Source organism: Miscanthus floridulus, chromosome 15, assembly GCF_019320115.1.
Source record: "Miscanthus floridulus cultivar M001 chromosome 15, ASM1932011v1, whole genome shotgun sequence".
Classification (NCBI taxonomy): domain Eukaryota; kingdom Viridiplantae; phylum Streptophyta; class Magnoliopsida; order Poales; family Poaceae; genus Miscanthus; species Miscanthus floridulus.
Genome location: NC_089594.1, coordinates 71,843,514 through 71,861,015, shown reverse-complemented (window position 1 = coordinate 71,861,015; position 17,502 = coordinate 71,843,514). Strand labels below are relative to the sequence as shown.

The following is a 17,502-nucleotide window of genomic DNA, read 5'->3' as shown; positions in this document are numbered from 1 at the left end:
CGGCTCGGGAGCAGGCTGCCCCTTTGGCGGCGTGGATCAAGGAGCTGGAGGAGTTGACCCGGGTGGCCGACGAGCGGGACACCTTCAGGTCCTGGGCCAAACAAGCGGAGGTCTCTGCCAAGGCCATTGCCGGGCAGCTAGGGGCGGAGCAGGGCGCGCATCTGCTGACGAAAGGTGCCTTGGTGGAGGCCCTCAAGGTGGCCGAGGCCTCCCGGGTCGAGGCCTTAGCCTGGAAGGAAAAGGCCGAGGGTGAGTCCTGTTGAGCCGCACCCCTTGTTTTATTTGTTTTTCTTACGTTCGACTCCTAACTCCCCAATGCGACGTAGAGCTAGAGAAGGAGGCTTCCAGGGCGGCCGAGACCTCTTGGGTTGAGGTCCAAAACTGGAAGGAGAAAGCCGAGGGTGAGTCTCACAGGCTCGCGCCCCTGTTCGGCTTGTTTTCCTTTCGTGCCTAACCCCATCCCGCCTGTCTTGGCGCAGGGTTGGAGAAGGAGGTCTCCCGGGCAGCTAAGGCCTCCATTGAAGTGCAGGCGGTGCTCGAGGCCAAGATCTGGGAGCACAACGCGTTGCAGAGCACCGCCGGTACCGCCTGCGAGGCCCTGGAGGTTGGGGGTGTCGAGTTGGGCAGCTCCCTCAGGAGCCGCTTGATCGCGTTGAGCGGCCGAGTCCACGAGCGGCTCCGGGGGGCGCTGCACACGGGCGTCAAGTGCGCCCTGGCCGTCGTCTCCTCGCACTACATCGACATCAACCTTGAGGCCATCAGCGACGGTTACGTCGTGGCCGAGGATGACGAGAAGGCCGAAGAGGAGGTCATGAAGCTGGTGGAGGCGGCTGAGGCCCCTAGCACGGCGCTGGCCAGTTTGTTCGAAGAGGAGGTGGTTACGCCATCCGCCGACGCTAGCGACCTGAAGTTTTGACCTGGGCCAAAGGGGCCATGTAAATAGATTAGGACTTTACATTATTGTACCGTGACCCTTGTGGCCGTCGAGGCCCTTTAAAGTACTTGTACATATATGCGTTTTAATCATTTTTATGGTATTTCCGAGCCTCTGCCCTCTGTCTCGTCTTTGAACATATCTCTTGCAAAAAACTTCCTCGGAGCCTAAGTTGCCCTTCGGGCAAAAGGTGGTGAGGGAGTTGCCGTAGCCTAGAGGCGTAGGCCATCTCGTGACTCGGCCGACCTTTTGGCCCTGAGACAGACATTCGGTCCTTAGGTTTTTTACAATCGATTTGCCAGAGAGCGCAAGAGAGTTTGGCGTAATTTTTTTTTTCGGAAAACGATTTCGAAAAACAACTAAAAATGGTGTCTAGAACTTAGGGGGGGTTCCCCCTTCTAGCCCCCGAGGGAGGCTCGGTTCTGCAGAGGTAGAGCCGAGTCTTGTTCGAGCCCCGTGGTGGGCACCTCTGTAGAGGTAGAGCCGAGTCTCCCTTATAGCGTTATCATAACGCTGATCCCCCATTGATGGGCTCAGGGGTTTCTCAAAAAATTAGAACAACTAAAGAACGCTTCTTTAATGTATTTCGAGAAACAACATATAGAATGCTTGGAAATTTAAGGGTAGAAGCGATATAGCTATTCTATGTTCTAAGCATTGGTGAGGATTTCGCCCTTCTCGTTGGCTAGCTTATAGGTCCCGGGCTTTAGCACTTGGGCGACGATGTACGGCCCTTCCCATGGTGGGGTCAGCTTGTGGCGGCCCTTATTGCTCTGCCTCAGTCTCGGCACCAGGTCACCCACCTTCAGGTCTCGGCTTCGAATGCGCCGGGCTTGATAGCGTCGTAGGGCTTGCTGGTACTTGGCCGAGTGTAGCAACGCAATATCTCAGGCTTCCTCCAGTTGGTCGAGGGCATCCTCGCGGGCAGTGCAGTTGCTCTGCTCGTTGTAGGCCTGTAGCCTCGGGGAACCGTACTCCAAGTCAGTGGGGAGGATGGCCTCGGCTCCATAGACCAGGAAGAACGGTGTGAACCGAGGGGGCCTTGTTGGCTTTTGGTGCCCGACCAGGCTCTAGACGAACCGAGGCCTCTCTATCCTGCCGAGGCGGTACCATGGGTAGTTCCGAGGCGCCCCCACGCCGTCGAGAGCCGGAACTTTCAGCCTACTGTACCGCGGCGGTCTCGAGGAGGTCTCGGAGCTCACCGTGGGCCCGTCGCCCCTCTGAGGTAGAGGGCTCGGGCATTGTCTGGAGTAGCATCGCCGCTGCCACGACGTTCTGGCTAGCGCGATTGAAGATAGGGGGTTGCTCGCCCCTTTCGTCGTTGTTGATGCGGTGGTTGACGTCACGAGCCCTCCGCCGAGCTGCTCCGCCATCACCGCGACCCCGCTGCTCTTGCTTGAGAGTGTCTCGAAGCTGCTGCAGAAGGAGTCGGTCTTGTTCGACCTTGGCCTGAAGCTCACGGAGCTGCTCCAGGTCTAGGCGCCGAAGTTCCTCGGGGGCGGGGTTCTTGTTCCGCGCCGCCGGGGGCTCGACGTGTAGAGGTGCGGCGTCGCCTGCCCCCTCGCAGGGCGGGAAGCGACTGCCTGCCCCTTCATCCTCATCGCTCGCGCTTGGCATCTCGAGCTCGACGTTGAAGCACTCACGAGTGGGATCGTAAGTGCCTTCGTGATTGGAGTCGGAGTAGCCGAAGCAGTAGTCGCTCACAACCATGAAGCAGCACATGGCTTCAAGGTCATGAAGCCCGGAGAAGTCCGCTCTGGCCCACGCCTCATCCTCCTCCGAGGAGTCAGTGTGGGTGTGGGTCGAGGTTGTGGCGATGAGGTCGAGGGTGAAACGTTGGTGGCGATGAGTCTTCCTTTGCATGGTCGCATTGGTATTTGGTAATGTGAGCACTTTGACCTTTCATAATTTCCGTCGTCCGCCAAACCGTGTTGCATGCACTGGCTGCTAACAGCACACAGTTGCAACCAGATTAAGATCCGTTCGTTGAGCTACGTACTAGTAGTTCAATGCTGTCCAGTGTCCACATGTACGGTCAAACCTCTGAATTAAATCCAAGTTGACCAACAGTTCAGTGTTGTTGGTTGAACCAGCATGGAATTACTATGTTGGCTGACTGCGCCAATAACATTAGTGATTCTATGTCACGGCCGACGTAATTCGGGATATTTAACTGTTTACCGTCCTACCAAATGTCATCTCTTCAAAATCCAAGCCGCGTTTATGAATACTTCTATTTATTTGTCACTAGTAGCGTGCCCGTGCTAACGCTATGGTTAAAACAAAAGAACAATGTCTTTTTGAAAATGAAGTAAATAGTGAAATGGATTAAGATTCATACCGAAAGGACGAATGGAACAATGAACAAAGGAATGTATTGCAAAAAAAAAAAACCATTAAATTGCAAATCTTGCCTGCCTTATCCCTTCAAAAAATGTGCATCATGTGATCCAAACCATCATAGGCAAAGATTCCTAAAAAAAATCATAGTGTAGCAAGACCAGTGGCAAAGAAAGCTTAAACATTAAGCCAAATGATTAGAAATCAGGCCACCAGCATGAACCATTCGAGTTGACTTTCAAGTTTACGAAGCAAATATATTACCCAGCAAGTATATTGCAAGATTGTGACACATTCTAGTACATAGTGCAGCGAGCATAGACTTACATTACATAGTATACAATTTTTAAAAATAAATAAAAAGGTGAAAAATAATAAACTCCTCTCCTTTGCTAGAATCAATCTTCCAAGCCATGATAGCACCATCAGCACTCACTGAGTACATAATGTGTCTCCCTGCCACGAACTCCAAACCATGAAGTTTAAATAGAAATCAGTCCTAAGCCTTGAAAAAGAGGAAAAAGGAACGACATTCAGTACCCGCGATATCAAATTTTCTAGTGCTATATGTCTGCAACTTGTCAGTTGTCAACTAAGACAATTCAAGTTATGGACAAATCGTAAAATACAGTAACTTATGGCAGTTGGTAACAAACAGTGTCTTGCGCTTGCAAATGAGTTAAGTATTGAGGGAAAGATAAACATACCATCTGCAGTGAAGGGGCACAAACTCTGTTAACATCCTGAATCACCGCCGAAAAGTAGGTGGGCCAAAAATGGGTACTCTTGGAGATGCTCTAAGTTGTATTCACTGGGAATTTAAGAAGAGTAGTTCAATGCACATATATTCATCTTCCATTGCTTGGTTATTTTAAGAAGATAAGACATAGTCTTATTTTAATAAGAACATAGAACAGAGGAGGTGATTGAAGATGAGACTGAGAACCATGAGAAAGAAAAGTGAGCCAATAGTAACAAATACAGGTGCAGGTTCAGACTTCCGAAAGAACTGATCGGTACATCATGTACCTTTTACATCGTTAAAGAATTAAGCCATCGATTTGTCACAAAAAAGGTGCTGATGTTCAACTCTTTTGTTAAAATTTAGAGTGGTGTAATGATGCCAATGTTCAATAGACAGGTTGTATTTTTTATTGAGTTAGCTGAATCACCATGTCAATTGTCAAGTCTGGGAGGCAAAATATTTGTTGTTGATTGACTGCTCCAATCATTCTTTCCAAAATTTTTGTTCTATTGGTTTGCTATCCGCTGCATCTACTCTATAAAGGATCGGATAGGCGATATCTGAATGAACTGAGTCCTTGCCATATCCAAATATGAGAATTCTAAATCCAGTATAGTCCAATTTAAACAGGAGAAAACTGTCACGCAACAATATAGAGAATTATTAGTCAAGAAACAACTATAAAAAGGTGCTCAAATGCATTTGTCATTGACAACAGTCTAAAGTAAAAAAAAATAGTGGGTTTTGAAATCCAAACCAAGAAAAGAAAATTGTTTCAAATTTCTTCAGTTTAACTGAAAGAAATAAAAACAGTTAACTACTTACAGGTAACTTGCCCATTATGTTTTTTGCTAGTGCCCTGCAAGCTTGGAACTTGAATAATTAATAATTATGAAGCGTGATATCAACTACCAAAAAATGCACAAATAAACTGAGAAAGAGAAGAGACCCTAAACCATGAACCAGCCAAAAAAAGGCCCAAGCACGACAGGCTGCAACACATGAATCTCAGGAAGAACTGAGACAAGCCATCAAGGCATTCTAACTGAGACAAGCCATCAGTGTTAGGTCTCAGGAAACTTGGTAACTGAGACAAGCCATCAAGAAGCTCCAAAAACAACTATATAGGTGAATACACGTGCGTTGCAACGGGGACCTAAAAAACGTTATGAAATTACATATTTGGCTAGGTTAAGCTAATGTAAGATACTGTAGATAATATGACAATGCAGGTTATAAACCAAAGTTTCTCCTTAATTTAACTATATTTCAAAAATGCTCTGTTAAGTCCTTTAACATTAGTGAATATGTTGTAAAATTTTTACATATTAAGTACTTGAGTTTCTCCTTAATCTAACAGACATGAGTGATCGAGCAAGTGTTTATTACCCAGCTTCTTGGAACCTAAGTTTCTCTTTCCCATTCCACCTGAATTCTAACTTTGCTTCTCAACTTATGTAAACAAAGGATCACAAGAAAGAATCTTGCCTAGCCTAAACTCAAACAAAGTTTTGAACCAAAAGCAAAGATGATAAATGAACAATGCTCCAATATCTCAACCACTCATGCTATCCCATTCGACAATTTCTTTTTATTTTTGAAAAGCCATCAGACAAATGTATTCCTATAATGTTCAACTCCTATGAAAGCTTCTCAGTTTCAGAAAAATCAAATCATGGCCCATTAGGAATTAAATGGACTTATGTACTCCAACTGCATAGAGTACTAGCCATACATTTTCTGCACAAATCCAGGCCATTTCAGAGAGTTTTATTCAAAGAGGGGAAACCCAACATCTAACTGATTCCTTCTAATATACCTGCAAGAACATTTAAATAAAAATTATATATTAGTTGGCGCCAAGAATTTTAGTAAGCTGCATCATTAAAAAAATTAATTACACTAAAAGGATAATTATTCATAGGGTGTTTCATGAAAAATCACATCACAGAGAAATATAAGAGAAATTTCTGGAGCATGCTTTCTTACTCAATCGGGGTTGTTCTTCACTTCAATGTGCTGAAATTGTTAGATGCTCAACTGAAACAGTAGTAAGGGAATCATATGTATCGAACTCCTCTGATCCCTGGTCCTAGTCTCCTAGATGAGTTTATTCCTAAGTGCAGATATAATTAGGGATCAGTCGTAGGTACGGACATGAGTGACGACGACGCGCATTAATAAGATAAAAAATGATAAGAGAGACCGGAGGGTGGATGGATGCACGCACGTGTAGAGCTCGGGCAGGAGGCCGCGGTCACCGCACATGCAGCAGACGGCGCCGCCCGGCTGCAACCCGCTCCCGCCGGCTGCGGCGGCAGCTCACGGGGACGACGCCTTGCCGCTACCCATGGGAGCAATGGGGATCTCAGGAGACGGATGCGCTGCATGCGATCGATCGGCTGCTCTCTAGGGCATGGCCGTCACGTCGCCAACCTCCGCGATGTGCTCGCTCGCATGGTGGCCGTCGCGGGGATCTCGAGCTCATGGGATCATCCGTTCCCGTGATGAGGGAGCGAGGGCCTTGATCCTGGCGGGATCAGCGGCGGCGCGGGGTTGGGGATTGCGAGCTGCAGTGGATTTCTGGGCTCGCTGCGGGAGCGGGGGAGAGGAAGGGGAAGGTTACGAAGCGGTGAAAAGGAAAAAGAGACATTCGCGAGGCGCCGGGGGCGGGATTCGATCCTTGGCCGCCGAGCGCGTGCGGGGGCGGCCATTGGATTGGGTTTGAAGCCTGTTTGGGTTGTTTTGCCCTTAATTTTAACGGAGGCGATTTGTTGTGTTCATTTTTTTTATAATAGTTAGAGGCTCTTAGCCAAAAACGTTTTGTTGGGAAGATTTAGTATAATTTTGATTGGTCTATTATAGTAAAAAAAATATTAATGATGTGGCATGACTCGTTAGCTTTATTCCAGATGACGTGAAATGACCTTTTCTTGCTTCATGCCTCCGTGGCATTTCTGTGACCGTTACTGCACCTTGCGCCGCATCTCGCTATCCCACAGTCCAAAGCGCCATGCCAGGAGCCGTCGCCGCTGAACCCAAACACTATAGTTGGCCAATGGCCCGGGCCCGGGCTAGGCACGGCCCGTAGGAGGTCGGGCCGGCACGGCACGCCATGCCTCTCGGACAGTGCCCCTTCGGATCTCGTGCCTGGCCTTCGGCCCAAGCACGGCCCTACGGGGCGAAATCCATGCTGTGCCGGCCCGATAAGCACGACCAAATCCGCAGGCCATGCTAGCCCATGGCCCGGTGCCCTTAAAACACCTCAAACTGCTTCTCTCATCCAACACTTCTCCATTTTCACAATCACATTTAACAATTCATTCACATTCACAAGTAATAAATTGATCACAGATTCTAAATTCTAACAAAAGCCACCAAAAGAGACAAAGGAATTAAGATAATTGAGCTGTTTATGCAATGCTGCCTCATTAAAAACCTTTCTAGATAAAACTCACCCTTGTGAGAAACCCTAGAAAGAAAAAAAAAGTGCAGCACAGCTCTTAATTAAGTCTTAAACCATTGTTCACATGTATCAGTCACAGATACAAAGATAACATATCACTCTCAAGTCTCACACACTAAGTACCAGCAGAAGCGACAGATGCATATCCAGATGTGCCAGCAGCAGCAGTAGCCCTAGATGCATCTTCATCATGATAAAGATTCTTAAAGGAGTCTTTCAACTCTTGGTTGTCAACAACATGCTGTAACCTTCTTTCTCCTAACTCCTAATCCTTTATGTAAGCCAGCATCTCCACAGTTTCAGGCAACAGGCGTCGTCGTTGCTCTTCAATTATCCTTCCTGTCAAGCTGAAACATGATTCTGAAGAGACAGTAGAAACAGGAACATACATAATATCTCTAGCCACTATAGATAGGATAGGTATGTTAGTTTATGGTCACGCCACCTTAGTAAACCTAGGGTTATGAGCACGAACAATGTACTCCTCCCATACATCTATCTCACCAATACCCAACGGCAAATCAAGCCTAGCAATCAAGCGACACAATTTAGATATAGCAACATCAGGTTTATAGTCCCAGTTATGCATTAGATCTAGCAGACAAAGTATGCTTACATATTTTTCAGGTAGCTTTAGTATAGATTTTCCTACCATTCACAGTCTCATAGATCTCATCAAAATCAGCCCACACAACAGATTTACGCTTACCAGTACCAACACCAGAAGAGTTACCAGCAACAGATGGAACTGAGCCGTTGGAGTAGGCCGAGGTCCCAGTCGCCGTCGCCCCTTCACCACCACCGCCGTCCAGATCGATCGGAGCAGCAGAGCCGCCACCGACATCGATACCGAACAAGGCAGCAGCGTCATCATGGGTGTCATCGTCGTCCTTAGGGGCCAAGCCTGCCGCAATTAGATCGTCGTTGCTAGTGAGCGGCCAGACGATCTCATCATCAGCACCAGCCATGGCGCCCTCGACCACGGAGGGCTCTCCAGCACCGTTCCTCAACGGTGCATGGAGCAGCCTTGGTCGCTCTATGTCACAGCTAGAGGATGACGCATCAGCCACCGACCTACGCAAAGAGATGGAGGAGGAAAAGAACAGATCAGAATAGATCAATCATCAATGGAAGAAGAGGAGGGTTAGGGTTGTACCCGTGCAACCGAAGCCTAGTGCCGGAGAAGACAAGGGCCACCAAGAGAAAGACGACACACCGATTAGAAGGACGGCGAGCAGCGGAGGAGGGTCAGATGGGGAGTCAGGGACACGAACTCACATAATCACCGAGATCAAGAGGGGAGGTATGGAGAGGGAGAAGGGAGAGGCAGAGAGGGAGGGGATCAGGTAGGAGGAGGCGAGGAGTAGCGAGCGGCTCACCAGCGGCAGGCGAATCCAGGTCACTAGAGTCGGGGAGGTCGGACGCCACCAGCAGACGAGACGGTGAGGCGAGAGCGGCGCGATGGAGGGAGTGAAAATGATTTAGGGTTCAGGGTGAGGGAGAGGGCGCCGTGTCTGCGTGCTTATATATGAGGGGGAGGCGGGGAGAGCCGTTGGGGCTAGGCCGCCTGGCAGGCCGTGGGGGACTAGGGTGGGGGATGCTGGGCCGCTACCAGGCCGACCCTTATAGGCCAGGCCATGCCGTGCCAGCCCATGGGCTTGAGCGATGGCCTAGGCACGGCCTGTACCCCCAGCCCGGGCCGACCCGGGCCCGCTGATCATCGACCCATGCCGTGCTTGGGCCGGGCCAAAAATACGGGCTTCGTGCCGGGCCGCCGTGCCTCGAGCTGCATGGACATTTATACCAAACACACCAGCACAACGCTCCAGTCCGGCAACCCTGGTGGGTAGGGCTTCTGTGGCGCTAGATGCCGCCACCCTCCACCCTCCAGGCCTCTAGGGCTCACATGCATAGCCAATAGCTAGCCCAATAGCCAACCTTGACCACTGCAGGTGCCAAGGCCCACGAACCATGCCACCACCGCGAGCCCGGGACCAAAGCAGTGAGTCAGTGGCACACGCACACAACACCACCAAATGATTGTTCACCGATTTGATTGGCATCAAGCATGCCTTACTAATCGATTGATGTTTTTTAGTAAGACTACGGGGGGGAGAGGATCCCCACCTAGAATTTTATTAAAGGAAATTGCACATCCAAACATTACAGAGAAATATCAGATACAGAGATTGAATTCCTACAGCTCTGAAGATACATAATCCAGTCCTGAACACCATCAGGGCTGCCTGTCTTCTTCAGTCTAAATCGTTTCTTCCAAATTGTAAGGTCATCTATCACCCGGGCAATGATCTGAGTGACAGCAGAGCGCTCGTGCCTGAAGATTGCACTGTTCTGAGCATCCCAAAGACGCCATAAGATAGTTAGCAAGATTGCGGGCCAAAGATCCTTATCAAGCCCATGAGGGGGGTGTAGACTACAGAGGCCGTCATCAGACACGGAGGTAGCAGTTGGGACTCCCAGGTGTAGCCAAATTGATGAAATCGAAGGGCAGACGAAGAAGATATGGTGTCTGTCTTCACAGGTACTTGAGCATCTCCCACAAATGTCATCACTTAGCACATGTTTTCGGTAGAGGTTGGACCGAGAGCTTAGTCTATCCTTGAAGTAAAGCCACGCGAACACCTTGACCTTGTTGGGGACAGCTGAGCTCCATATGAATTTGCTGTGCTGATCTTCATACTCTGCGAGCGACTTGAGTGCGGCGTAGGCATCTTTGGTGTTGAAACGCTTGCCGGTCAGCAGCATCAGGCGCACATCACTGGAATCATCAAGGCGAATGTCCTGCAAGGAGGAAAGAAGGGTGGCAAGCTTGGAGCGAGCTGCGCTGGTTAGCCGAGGGCGCAAGCGCAAATCAATCCCACCCTGAAAAACTTCAGCAACCGCGACGTTAGGCCTAGTGGTGTGGGAGAAAAGAGCGGGGTGAGAAAGAAAAATAGGGCCACTAGGGAGCCAGTAGTCTTTCCAGAAAGAGGTAGCAGCACCATTGTGAATTTCCACTTTGGTGATCGATCTGATGCCATGTCAGCTTACTTAATGCCTATAAAACTCTCATAAAACCTTAGACTGACCTAGGCCCTGTTTGGATCCACCCTAGCTAAACTTTAGCCCGGCTAATTTGGCCAGCTAAAGTTTAGCTGGCTAAAGTTTAGCCAGCTAAAGTTTGGTTGGGGCTGTTTGGATTATCTAGCTAATTGGTGTTTATTTATCATGCTGCCCTTACTTTTGTTGTGCCCGATGTGGACATGAGAAAAACAGAGGAGCAATTTCATCTTTAACCATGCTTTAGCTAGGTTGGAGCGGCTAAAGGGATTATGTATGACATTTTGGCCTCCAGCTAAAGTTTAGCTGCCCCCGTTTGGATCCTAGCAGCTAAAGTTTAACTGGTGGATCCAAACAAGGTCCTAATATAAGCACCTTTGCGAAGTTCTTTTTTAATTACATATTCAGGACTGCCGGCTGATTAGCCTTTTTCTCTTTATAAACGCCTGATTTGGAAACCTGGCAACCTGTAGACTGTTGTCCACTTGGAGCATACAGCCAATCATCTGAAGCGTCCTCACTCACAAGTCACACCACCATCTAGAGCACAAAGGATCGTTAAAAGACAGAGGAACGCATCAGCTAGAAGGTCCTCCCTGGCCATACAATCAACCTGCATCACTACACAAATTAATGCAAGTGAGCTTAGAGAGTGTGCAAGGCATGGAAGAGGCTGTAGGTGACGGCTGCCACAGGGGGCCTTGGGGCCCTAAAGAAGCTCAAGGATCTACTGAATTATAAGGACAAGCTTCCAGAGGAGACCCGAATCGACCTTGAGTTCTTCAGATCCAATCTCAAGACTGTGAGCTCCCTCCTGAAGAATATATGGGAGAGGGAGGATCTTGATGCAGAATGCAAGGACTGGATGATGGAGGCACGGGACATGTCCTATGCCATAGAGGATGACATAGACGACTTTAAGCATGGTCTGGAGCACGGTGGCATCAGCTTCGTACAGTAGAGTACCAATGCATGCACTTTCAAGGCTCGAAAGATACAGGTACAGGGGCTAGTTCAGCGTTACTGCGAGAAGTGGAAGGATCCTGAAACTATGTCCACCAACTCCAGGAAGCTGACTGTCGACAAGCATGAGTCGGAGCTTGTGGAGATGGAGGAAAAGAAAGATGAGCTTATCAAATTGCTGAATGAACACAAAACAGTATGTATTATTGGTTTTGGGGGAACGGGAAAAACAACTGAAAGAGTAGGATTAGGAAATACTCAATAATTATTGGATCAGCGTTTACATATATAGGCATTGTGGGAGGCTAGGCAGGCCCACACGCCATATTACATTCCAACACTCCCCCGCAGTCTGAACTGGGAGCACCGCGAACATTAAGACTGGACCTAAACTCCGTGAACACGGACGTCGGCAAACCCTTGGTGAAGATGTCGGCGTACTGGGACGAAGTGGGAACGTGCAGGACGCGGACTTCACCGAGGGCGACTCATTCTCTAACGAAGTGCAGGTCGATCTCAATATGCTTGGTTCGCTGATGCTGAACCGGGTTAGTGGAGAGGTAAACGGCGCTGATATTATCGCAGTAGACCACTGTAGCACAATGGAGTGGGCAGCGAAGCTCTATCAGAAGTTGGCGCAACCAACAGGCTTCGACGACTCCATTCGTGACTGCTCGATACTCCGCCTCTGCACTGGACTGAGACACTGTAGGCTGATGCTTGGATGACCAGGAGATGAGATTGTTCCCGAGAAACACTGCATAACCCGCGGTGGATTTGCGTGTGTTAGGACAGCCCGCCCAATCTGCATCGGTGTAGACAGTGAGATCAGCTGGAGAGGTCCAGTGGAGGTGTAGACCGAGATCCAATGTACCTTGAAGGTACCGGAGAATGCGCTTAAGAGCGCTCAAATGAGGTTCCCGTGGGTCATGTATGTACAGGCAGACCTGCTGAACAGCATACGCAATGTCTGGTCTGGTGAAGGTGAGGTACTGAAGAGCCCCGACAAGACTGCGATACTGACTCGGATCAGCGACTGAAACACCATCAGTAGAAAGCTTGGAGTGTCCACAGGAGTGATGCTCGGTTTGTAGTGACTCATACCGGCGCGGTCCAGAATATCCAACATGTACTATCTCTGAGAGAGAAATAAATTGTCACCTCTGCGCTGAACACTGACACCCAGAAAATGGTGAAGAGGCCCCATGTCTGTCATGGAGAATTCCTGGCAAAGTGCTGCGATAATCCGATAGAGGAGACTCGGAGACGACGCAGTGAGAACAATATCATCAACATAGAGTAAAAGAAAAGCCATGTCAGCACCTTTGCAGTAGATGAACAGCAACGTGTCGGACTTGGCCTCGACAAACCCGAGTGAGGTAATGTGAGAGGCGAAGCGACTATGCTAGGCGCGAGGAGCTTGCTTCAACCCATAGAGTGACTTGTTCAGGCGACAGACATAATTGGGCTTGAAAGAGTCGACAAACCCAGTTGGCTGTGCGCAGTAGACTATCTCAGTCAAAGTGCCATGGAGAAATGCATTCTTCACATCAAGCTGGTGAATCGGCCAGGAGCGAGACAGTGCCAAAGTGAGTACCATCCGGATGGTCGCTGGCTTGACAACTGGACTGAATGTCTCATCATAATCAATGCTCGGACGCTGTGTGAAACCACAAAGCACCCACCGGGCTTTGTAGCGGTCAAGAGAGCCATCTGACTTGAACTTGTGACGAAAAAACCCACTTGCCGATGACAAGGTTGACGCCAGGAGGGCGAGGCACCAAAGTCTAGGTGTCGTTTGCCTGCAAGGAGTCGAACTCGGCCTGCATAGCAAGACACCAGGCCGGATCTGAAAGAGCGGCATGGATGGATAAAGGTACTGGAGTGGTAGACGAAGCCGTCATGTGGAGATTAAGGCGATCCACGGGTTGCCGAAAACCGTCCTTGCCATGGGTGCGCATGCTGTGCGCATTAGTGACAGGAACGATTACCTCTGTGGTCGTCATGGTGGTGCGGCCGGTGGTACAGCCGGTGCCGCTGGCAACAACCTGGGACGCTATGTCCACAGGGGCAGCAGCACCAGCGGGACCGTTGGTAGGGGCGCCAGCTGAGGGGGCCGTGGTAGCACCAGACATCTAGGGCGCTGAGTCCGCAGGGGCAGCAGCACCAGCCGGACCCGCAGGGGCAGCAGCACCAGCCGGACCGGTGGTAGGGGCACCAGGGGTCCTAGGTGCGGCATCCATGTCGCCAGGGAGATGAGTACCTATAGACACAGCTCTTGGCCACATAGGCGAAGAGGAATCATCAACATCATCCAAAAACGCAAGTGTGTTTGGGTCCTGGGGGGTGGTGGACATCTCAGAGAACGGAAACAAAGTCTCATCGAATACAACATGACGGGAGACAATGATCCGATTGGAATGAAGATCGAGACATCGATATCCTTTGTGATCGGATGAGTACCCGAGGAAAACACATAAGGAGGAGCGAGGTGATAATTTATGTGGAGCTGTGGATGAGAGGTTGGGATAGCAGGCACAGCCGAAAACTCGAAGGTGAGTGTAGGAAGGCGGTGTGCCGTAAAGAGCGAAGAAAGGGGTGCAGCCGTCTAGGGTTTTGGTGGGGTGACGATTGAGAAGGTAGGTGGTAGTGTGGAGTGAGTTAGCCCAATAAACAGGAGGAAGGCTGGCCTGAAACAGAAGGGATCGCACGATGTTGTTCACGGTGCAAAGGGTGCGCTCGACACGTCTGTTCTGCTGAGAGGTGTATGTGCACGACATCTAGAAGACGACTCCATGAGTGAGGAAGAAGGTGCGGGCCGAGGAGTGGTCAAACTCACGGCCGTTGTCGCACTGAACTGCCTTGATGGTGGAGTCAAACTGCATGCGCACATATGAGAAAAAGTTAGAAAGGACACTGAAAGTATCGGACTTGAGGCATAATGGGAACGTCTAGGTGTAATGAGCGCATTCATCAAGAATGACTAAATAATATTTATAGCCCGACACACTAACAACTGGAGAAGTCCAAAGATCACAATGTTTTAAATCGAATGGATGTGCAGTGCAAGAGTGTGACACACTAAAAGGTAGGCGCACATGGCGACCTAGCTGACAGGCATGACAAACATGATCAATATGGCGCTTATTACATGAAATAGCATTGGAACTAATAAGTTTAGAAAGAGCCTCATGTCCGAGATGACCAAGGCGATGATGCCAGAGGGTGTTGGATGACGCGGTGGCAGCGAGGGCAGTGGGAGTGCTGGATGGTGCTGGGAAGAATGGGTAGAGGTCACCCGTGCTATTGCACCTGGCGATCACGCTCCGTGTCTGAAGGTCCTTCACAGAGAGGCCAAACGGGTCAAACTCAATGGAACAATTATTATCAGTGGTGAAATGACGTACGTAAATCAAATTCTTAATAATGTTTGGTGACACTAAAACATCATAAAGAACAAGAGGACATTGTGTGGTGGAGAATGAGTGTGACCCAATAGATGTAATGGGAAGCGAAGCTCTGTTACAAACAATGATAGATGAAGGACTAGATGATGAAGGATGGTGAAAGGTAGAAAGAATACTAGCGTTGTTGACCATATGGGCACCGGTGCCGGAGTCAACGTACCACTCGGCCAATGAAGGGGGCGTCAGTGTCATGGTGTTGAAGTTGCTGACGAGGGCGGACGGGTCCTAGGACGCGCCCTGCATGGGCGTCCACTACTGCTGTGGCGGCAATGGTCCTTCGTACCCAAACCCTGGAGGAGGTCCAAGGGTGTACGGCTGCTGACCATATGGCTGCTGCATGTACTGCTGTTGTGGCTGAGGAACAGCAGTGAAGGCAGCCGGCGGAGGTCGAAACGGCATCCCCGGACCGCCTGGCGAACATGGCCAGAGCTGCACGGTGCCCATCCATGGGTTGTAGAACGGTGCTAGGGAGCGATAGCCGCCCCCAGTGTTGGAGACCTACTGCTGCTAGTTGCGGCTGCGGCCACCGCGGCGACGGCCAGTGCGCTGTGAGCCGCCCTGGCCAGCGTGCCCGCCTTGGCTCTGGCTGCCCTAGCTGGGGCCGACGTAGCCACCCTAGCCGTGGCTGGCATGGCCAACCTGGCCCTGGCCTATGTAGGAGCGCCTAGCAGGAGGGCGTGGGGCAGTGATGAGTGCGGTTGTCATGGAGGATGGTGGCGGGTCTGATGCCCCGACGACTTCGCTTGCAGCAACGTCGTCGATGTCGATCTCCTCGAGCAGGAGGAGCGTGCGAGCCTCCTCGAAGGTGGGGAAGGGTTGCCGCATCTTGAGGTTGGAAACCATTGGCCGGAACTTGCCATTGAGCCCGCGAAGAAGAGTCAGGACCAAAGTCCAATCCCCGATCGGATCGCCGAAGTCGCTGAGGGTTGCCGCCATCGTTTCAAGACAGCGGCAGAAGTCGGTGATGGAGGCCAACCCCTGTTTCGCCATGCGGAACTCCGCCGAGAGCAGTAGGGCGCGCGATTCACGTTGGCCGAGGAACTCGTTCACGAGGTAGATCCACACGTCGCGCGCGTTCGGCTTGCGGTTCATCGTCGACTGCTGGAGGTCGACGTGGATGGTGCAGTAGATCCAAGTGAGCACGGTGCAGTTCATCTGCACCCACGCCGGTCGATCGGCATTGACGATGTCGGATAGGACGTGGTCCGTTAGGGCATACTTGCCTAGGACAACGACGAACATGGACCGCCACCGGTTATAGTTGGCGGCGGCGCGATCCAAGACCAGGGGCACGAGGACCTTGATGTTGAGGACGGCGATGGCGGCGGCGTGGACGGCGGCGTACTTGGCTTCGTACGCGTCGAGGGCCGCAATGCGGTCGGCCTCTGCCTTGCGGGCGTGCTCCTCGCAAGCCTGGCATGCGGCGTCGGTTTCTGCCATGCAGGAGTGAGTTCACGCGACGTAGAACGACGGTTTCGCTGTGGGCGCAGATCGAGACAGCGACGTCGGTGGGCGGATCACGCGTAGCGCGGCTTCGTGGGTCAGCGATGTCGACGGGCGTCAGCGGTGTCGGGCGGGCGGATCGCGCATAGATGACGCGAGACAGCGACATCGGGCAGGCGGATCGTGCGTTGATGACGCGAGACAGCGACGTCGGGTAGCACGGGGAATCGGGCCAGCGAGCGAGACTTGCTCTGCGACGGCGGATAGGCGAGCGGGACGGGCTCTGCGACAGCGCGATCGATCGGCCGGCGAACGCTGGTGCAGCAGCAACGCAATTAGGGTTTGCGGAAGCAATAAACGAATCGTCTCATGATACCATGAAAGAGTAGGATTAGGGAATACTCAATAATTACTATGTTGGATCAGCATTTACATATATAGGCATTGTGGGAGGCTAGGCATGCCCACACGCCATATTACATTCCAACAACACTTGCCAACATGGTGTAAAATGCAATAGGAGAGAGAGAGGCATTTGAATGCCGGGCTTTTGTTTCACTCTCTCCAACTCTGAATACGATGGAGGTTTTGAAACTATTATCACAAACGTAAGCGGCACTATACCACTTGCTGACACTGATGCATCAGAGGAACAACTTAGTGACAACATACGAAAAATCCTTAAGGACAAAAGGTATGGAAATTTATTATTCATACGTGTTCAACATTCTACATCGTTAATTCCTTATATAAATTCATCTGAGTTTCAATGGAACTTATGGAATGATTTTTTTATTTAAAACATGGAATTTAAACAATGGAACTTATGGAATACTCTAGCCCTCTCTTTCTTCATTGCTCCATATCTTTCCCCTGTGGCTCACTGTCCCTTTACTTTACATGTGCCACCATAGCTTGCTCTCCTTCCCTTCCTATAGCATATCTGCCCCTACTCATCCGTGCCACTACAGTTCATTTTAATGGATCCATCGAGCCATACATGATCCTATCATTCCCTCACATGGAACTGATGTTGGCCACTCTTCACTTCACTCGTATGGGTACAACTCACTTTCCCACATTG

At 50.3% G+C, this 17,502-nt stretch overlaps 2 protein-coding genes and 1 long non-coding RNA gene across 4 annotated transcripts; all 3 read right to left on the bottom strand.

Moving 5' to 3' along the window:
• Positions 1-3,523: 3,523 nt before the first annotated feature.
• LOC136508990 (uncharacterized) lies at positions 3,524-6,692 on the bottom strand. Of its 2 annotated transcripts, none has more exons than XR_010772176.1 (4): positions 6,250-6,692; positions 6,009-6,135; positions 3,982-5,838; positions 3,524-3,779 (listed from the first exon to the last, which is right to left on the bottom strand). It is a non-coding gene; the product is annotated as an uncharacterized lncRNA (long non-coding RNA). The 2 variants fall into 2 exon arrangements; XR_010772177.1 differs by having other exon boundaries at positions 3,524-3,740.
• A 5,304-nt stretch (positions 6,693-11,996) lies between these two features.
• Positions 11,997-13,643, bottom strand: LOC136507635 (secreted RxLR effector protein 161-like). Its single transcript, XM_066502295.1, has 2 exons — positions 13,448-13,643; positions 11,997-12,544 (listed from the first exon to the last, which is right to left on the bottom strand). Exons 1-2 carry the CDS (start codon positions 13,641-13,643, stop codon positions 11,997-11,999), a joined length of 744 nt encoding a protein of 247 aa, XP_066358392.1.
• A 1,947-nt stretch (positions 13,644-15,590) lies between these two features.
• Positions 15,591-16,415, bottom strand: LOC136507634 (uncharacterized). Its single transcript, XM_066502294.1, has one exon. The coding sequence runs from the start codon at positions 16,413-16,415 to the stop codon at positions 15,591-15,593; it is 825 nt and encodes a 274-aa protein (XP_066358391.1).
• Between the last annotated feature and the right edge of the window lie 1,087 nt (positions 16,416-17,502).